This window comes from Sitophilus oryzae, unplaced genomic scaffold (genome assembly GCF_002938485.1).
Source record: "Sitophilus oryzae breed Bouriz unplaced genomic scaffold, Soryzae_2.0 scaffold_533_pilon_pilon, whole genome shotgun sequence".
In the NCBI taxonomy this organism is placed as follows: domain Eukaryota; kingdom Metazoa; phylum Arthropoda; class Insecta; order Coleoptera; family Curculionidae; genus Sitophilus; species Sitophilus oryzae.
Window position 1 is genome coordinate 1 of NW_022147122.1, and position 6,879 is coordinate 6,879.

The following is a 6,879-nucleotide window of genomic DNA, read 5'->3' on the forward strand; positions in this document are numbered from 1 at the left end:
AATCAACAAATTCAACTTAAATATCATCGATTTAATCAAAGGAGCTAGGCGCGCGGTTCAACTCCGCATTTAAGGCCACATAAAACCGCCACGAAGCGACACTTAAGCATGACTACGTATACGTATTTATGGTGTCAAATGTCGCTGGTGGCTTTAATTCTCGATTAAAAGTTTCTCGGTTCTTGATTAGTGTTTGACTCACACTAATGAAAAGTTCAGAGGCTGGCCAGGGTCAATTGGCTTGTTTACGTAACAATTCTTTACGGTACATACGGTCGCGATGCGGCGGCATCTGCGTTTGGTAGAATGTATTCGCGTGTGGTTCGATTACAGGGACGGATCTTACAATTTTAGTCAATATAAAAATGGAATAAACACATAGTGGAACGATGAGAACTTCCAATCAAAAATTAGTTGTCCTTTTTAGTCCTATTACTAAGATTACAGTTGAGGATTGGAACCTTTGGTGTTACACAGCAAAATAAAAACACTAAATCACCACAATACCCCAAAACAAGTACAATCTACAAGTTGAGCGTGTATATACTCGCTCAATGGGCACCGAGTGGGCGTGGCAAAATCTAGCCAACCGAGTCAGAGCCCACTGAGCGTAACAGTTAGATTTCCGCCACTAGAGTAGGAGGAACAAAGAACTTGAAGGAATTGGACCGTTGACTCTGTTCATACTATCTTTACATTTATCAATTCTGATGCTTTCATATGCATCTAATTGCCTGTAATTTGAGACTTGTTTAATTAATTTTAAATTATTGCGTTGCCGAACATATTGTTGATAAAGAACATTGTATAGATCTTAATAATTTAAAATAAATTAAACAAGTCTCAAATTACAGGCAATTAGATGCATATGAAAATGCATATTGACTGCATCCTCACTTAAATTTTGAGTCAGTCACGACTAACAACTTAGTCAATCACGACTAACCTGCTATTTTTATCTTCTTCTTCTTCTTCTTTTAGAAGGCGTATCGCCTGTTTAGTTCCGGTTTCCTCCTCGTCTAAGCAACTCCTGCGAGGTTGACTGCCAACTGTCTTGCCAACGTTTGCGAGTATATAAACGCTCAACTTGTAGATTGTACTAGGTTATAATCATCTGCTGATGATGCTAACATGGTTAGCGAAACGCGCGCGTCCAGTGTAAAAGTAAAAGTGTTTTGGTGTATTGTGGTGATTTAGTGTTTTATTTTGCCTATTACTAAGACTTCGCTGTCCGTCCGTCCGTCTGTCACAAAGGTCTATCTTATGAACCGTTATAGCTAGACAGTTGAAATTTTTACAGATAATGTATCTATGTTGCCGCTATAAGAACAAATACTAAAAACTGAGTTAAATAAATGTTTATAAATAAAAAAGTACTTTTACTAAACATTATCTTTTAAGTAAGAATTTTACATAGAATCTTTCAAGTCCTCGGTGGCCGCGTGGTTAAAGCGTTAGGACTTTACGCTGCTATGACGTTGGAGCCGTAGTAAGGCAGGTTCGAATCCTAGTCAAGGCGACTTTTTTTTTTTATGGTTTTTTAATTTTTACATATTTAATATTGATTAATGCAATTTTTAGTAATGTGTTTCTTCATTTTTTTTAAATTAATTATACGCGCATTCAAAATTTCATCTAAATCGGAAAAAAGTTTATAATAATATAGTCTCTAATGTTGTATAGATAATGAATGGTATGGAACCCTTCGTACGCGAGTCCGACTCGCCCTTGACCAATTTTTCAGCGCTATTTTTTAAAGTAATTTTCATAAAATTCTCGAAAGCTTGACACATTTGAAAAGTAGTTTTATTAGCCTGTGTGGGTGATTATTGACTGCATCCTCACTTAAATTTTGAGTCAGTCACGACTAACAACTTAGTCAATCACGACTAACCTGCTATTTTTATCTTCTTCTTCTTCTTCTTTTAGAAGGCGTATCGCCTGTTTAGTTCCGGTTTCCTCCTCGTCTAAGCTGCGAGGTTGACTGCCAACTGTCTTGCCAACGTTTAGGTGGTCGTCCAGTAGGTCTTCTGCCATGGGGTACGTTGTTGTGAATTATTATGGCCATTCTGTCGGGGCCCATTCTATTGACATGCTGGTTCCATTCTCTTCTTCTCTGCCTTATCCATCTGATAACGTCGTTTGTTTGGCACTTTTCTCTTATGTCTACATTTCTCTGTCTGTCCCTCAATGTGTATCCAGTTATCATTCGTAAGGTCTGCATTTCAGTAGTTCGTAGGATTCTCTTTGTTACTGATGTTTCAGCTCTGGTTTCCGCACCATATGTCATCACTGGTCGTATGCAGGTTTTGTATATTCTTGACTTACATTCTGTACTCAAATGGTTATTTTTCCATATGGGATATGTAAGATGTCCTGATATTGCGGCAGCTTTATTGGCTTGTTTCCTTACTTCTTCTTCCAGAAATCCTGACTGAGCTTGTAATTTTGCATCCGAGGTATTCGAATGACATTATCTGATCAATAGTTTTGTTTTTTATTACCAATTTGCACCGTAGAGGCTCCTTTGTAATGGTCATGCATTTGGTCTTATTTGTGGAAGTTTGCATGTTAAGTTTTTCTGCCTGTCTGTTAAAAGCTTGTAGCATTCTTTGGAGGTCGTCTTCTGACTCTGCAATAAGTACTGCGTCATCGGCATAGCATAATATGTTTACTTTATGCATTCCTATTCGATATCCTAATCCAGTTTTGCTGCTATTTTTATGACTTATATATTTTGTTCTTGTTTCTGATGTGCTTATTTTATTCTTGTTCTGATTTGTTTACAATAATTCCAAACATTCTTTACCAGTGCGATAAATACCTTATACTGCGATTCTCTACTTTCAAACCACATGATCAAATTATGAATATAATTCCCGAAATTATATTTTAGATGCGGTTACACTGGAATTTTAAAAATTAAACTTGTGAACTGTTACAGAGTTGAAACATACACAAACCTGCCCGTGACTCAATATTTTTATTAAACGTATACGAATTGCGGAGATAATTTTATAAACAATGAGATAAGGGTCTCTTGCGCTGGCTGTACAACGACAAAAAATTGTTATGAGTCAGTCCCTGATATTTTGATACATTACGAATAAAATGATTATGCTTATCGTTTTAAGCAAAACTAATTAGCTTTGTTCGTGGGTGACTATATAAATTAAATCCTGAATCTTGTTCAGGATTTATTAAACAGCATGAACACAGCAATTAGAAATTTGCGTACCTTATCAGTTGCATACCTATCAAAAACTGCTGCTCTAGTGTTAATTTCTCTTATTTTATTTTAGGCATACCTAACACTTTTGTTTATTGGATAGAATAGGTAATGAGTGAAAATCAAAAGCATAACTATGACATTTAGAATCAATTAATTAAAAAACTTTTTTTTAATCAATAAAATTGTTATTTACTAATATACAAAAAATCATACTTAATATACGTGCAATTTCAATCTCTTGTACTAATCTAGTAAGAGAAGAATCAAATATAAGTTGTTTTAGTAAATGTGATATGTAACAAAATGTGATTACGGCTAAAAACTTGACTAGTTGTAAAACTTATCCTATTAAAATCCTATTAAAAGAATCATCCTATTTGTGTATAAAATAGCGGGTAACCAGCAGCTAGTCTATGAACTAGATAGTTAGTTTGCAAATATACAGGGTTAGTAAATATACAGGTATGTCGTGGCGGATGCGCCAGGCTTAAACTAGTGAATAATAATGAACTATTTATGATTTTTTTGTATAATATGTAACTATACAGTGGTGGCCAAAAGTATGGAAACTTTTTTAATTTGTCATTTATGCTGAGAAATTAAAATATGAAATAAAACGACTTATATAATCGTGACCTACAAATAATTTTCTACAAAACCTAATACATTTAAATAAAAAATTACAGCTATCAAAAAATATATAAAAAATGATGAATATTTTCTTGGTCAAAAGTATGGAAACTTAAGAAGAATGTTTATTAAAATTCAAGATTATATAAAAATTACTAATATTTAGTGGAATATCCCTTTGAATTAATTACTTCTCTATATCTTCGTGGCATCGAATCGATCAATCTCGTACAATCTTTACTGGAAATGGCCGCCCATTCAGTTTTTTGCACTTCCCATAATTCATTTTTATTTGAAATAGAATGGCTTCGAATTTTGCTATCCAAATGGTCCCATAAATTTTCTATGGGGTTAAGATCCGGAGACTGTGAGGGCCAATCCATTAGTAGAACATTATGTTCATTTAACCAATTTTGAACAAACCGAGATTTGTGCTTGGGATCATTGTCTTGCTGGAACAACCATCTGAGTGGCATTTCATCATCAGCATGAGGCAGCATATTATTCTCCAATATGTCTTTGTACAAAAAACGGTCCATTATCCCATCAATTTTAACAAAAGGACCAACACCCCCATACCATTATACTCCCACCCCCATATTTTACTGTGGGCATCTGGTATTTATGGCTGTACCGTGTACCTTTTGGTCTTCGGACATAACGTCTCCCGTCACTACCAAACAGTTGAAACTTACTTTCGTCGCTAAACAGTACAGTATTCCATTTCTGATAAGACCAGGTGAGATGATCTTGAGCAAATTTAAAGCGGGCCATCCTATATTTCTTTGGTATTAGTGGTTTCTTCACCGCAACTCTTCCAAAAAGTCCCATGTCATCCAACCTTCTTCTCACCGTGCGTGCAGACACCGATATTCCCCTTTCACCCATTTCTCGAGAAATGTCTGTGGATGTTTTTTTGGATCTCCCATTGATATTCTCTTCATTACTTTCATTGTCCTGTTGCACAACTTTCTTGGTTTTCCTGACTTAAAAGCTGTTGAAACCTTCCCTGTTTTATTAAATTTACGAATTATTTTCGAAACGGTGCCTTTTAAAATGTTTAAATTTTTACTTATTTGAATTTGTTTATAACCGCTCTTGTATAATTCAACTATTTGATTTTTTAAATCCGTAGAGAAATATTTAGACTTGGGCATGATGTTTATATTTATCTGAAGCAAATCGTATCGTTTATCAGCTTAAACTAAATAATTTTAATGTATTTATTTATGGTTTCCATACTTTTGGCCACAAGAAATCTATTGTTCTCCTACAAAAACTGCTAAACAGATTTTTTTGCTGTGTAATTTTTGGAATACTTTTATTTGCTGATAAGCTGTTCATTTATATTCCTGAGAGTAAAAAAGTAAAAAGTTTCCATACTTTTGGCCACCACTGTACATATACATATTTATTATTTTGGCTATGATAACTCCAGGTTTTAGTCTTTCAAAAGGGTGACAGTTAGTTAATAAACAAAAATGATGATCTTTATAATTTAATATCAATGTAAGGTTGTCTTCATTTTCTATAAATTGATTGTGCTTGTGCACGTACTTATGTGCTTTTTATCAACTTAGGGTAACTATATACTATACTTTATCTAGTATTTTGCAATTTAAAAAAATACTTATACCGAATTACTGTACTAGTACTATGATAACTAACATGATTGAATTATTTTTAATTTTGTTATTAGGTCCCTAAAAACTCTAGGGAATGTGAAACAACAGCTATCATCATACAATTATTATGAACATCATATTAGTCGACACAGCTATCATACAACAGCTATCAATATCATATTAGTCGACACTGTAGTAGCTCAAAATATGTGTATTTCCGAAAAGAAAAAAAATCGGATAGAAAATAATATCGTCATAAGGAGAGTTTAATAACTACATAGTTTTCAAATTCAACAAAGATCTGTTAAAAATTTATTTGGTTTTATAAATAACAAGTACAAATTATTATAAAATCTATGATAGTTCCATAACCCACCTACAAAAAAACTCCACATAGTCCGTATTAACAAAAAAAAATAAGTAGATTTTGTAAATTACCTGGTAAGTATCTAAACCAGAAGTTGTTTCCGGTAAGTAACATACTACTTTAAATCACCATTTTAACAAGATTTTGTAAATAGTTTGCATCGAGGTCTGCATACTATCCAGTTAGAATGTAAACTAGCCGTTATTGTGCAAAATTGTGCGGATTTATTCAAAATATCCGAGATTTTAGTTTCTTTGCAAAATTGCTGGTTAATTTTAAACAAGTATTCATACTTTAATTGACATCAATGTCGGCAATAGGATAATTATTGACGATCTGCTGTATTTATATCAATTTTAAACGATAAACTCGCTGTTAAACGGAGGTGTGTCAACTTACCACTTGAGCGTTCGGCGAATGAAGCAATTCGTGCTTTTCCAACTGTTCCTTTGAGGCGAACGATGCGCTACATTGAGCGCAGCCATACGGCCCACCTGGACCACCTAGAGGCGAGGGCGATACCGCGCTGCTGGCAACCGACATGCTCGTTTCTGATGACGCTGTCAGTTCGGTGTGCGACAGTTCCATGTGCTCCTTCAGGGCCTGAAAACTCTGACATCCTTTCTGGCATTGCGGACACTTGATGAAATACTCCGGTGTGGCGTTGAGCTCTTCTACTTCCTTGAGGCTGCCGTTTGTCAGCGACGGAGCTGAAAATAAAGATAACCTTATTATAATGCATTCGCTTGCAGAAGGAAGGAGCGGCAATTTTTCGATACGTACGATCTGGAGTTTTGAACAAAGGAATCTATGTTCGCGATGATATTCTCAAAGGCGAGTTTGGATTCTATTTCACTACCTGACATTTTAAATAAATAAGTTTGTTAGATTTGTTACCTAGGTTGTAACGGTAAAATGATTTGATTGATTGATAAAATGTATAAAGGGGTTTCAAATATTTCTATTACTATGGAAATGAACGGCTTTGTAATCTATACCAAAGAATATACCTAGCTAGAAAAGAA

General features: G+C 34.5%; 1 protein-coding gene across 1 annotated transcript; it reads right to left on the reverse strand.

Moving 5' to 3' along the window:
* Nucleotides 1-6,253: 6,253 nt before the first annotated feature.
* On the reverse strand, nucleotides 6,254-6,662 carry LOC115886900 (zinc finger protein 467-like; the record flags this gene model as incomplete). Its single annotated transcript, XM_030906223.1, has 2 exons — nucleotides 6,254-6,564; nucleotides 6,638-6,662. Coding segments are annotated over 2 exons (336 nt in total), but the record flags the coding sequence as incomplete, so codon positions are not given.
* Nucleotides 6,663-6,879: the final 217 nt, after the last annotated feature.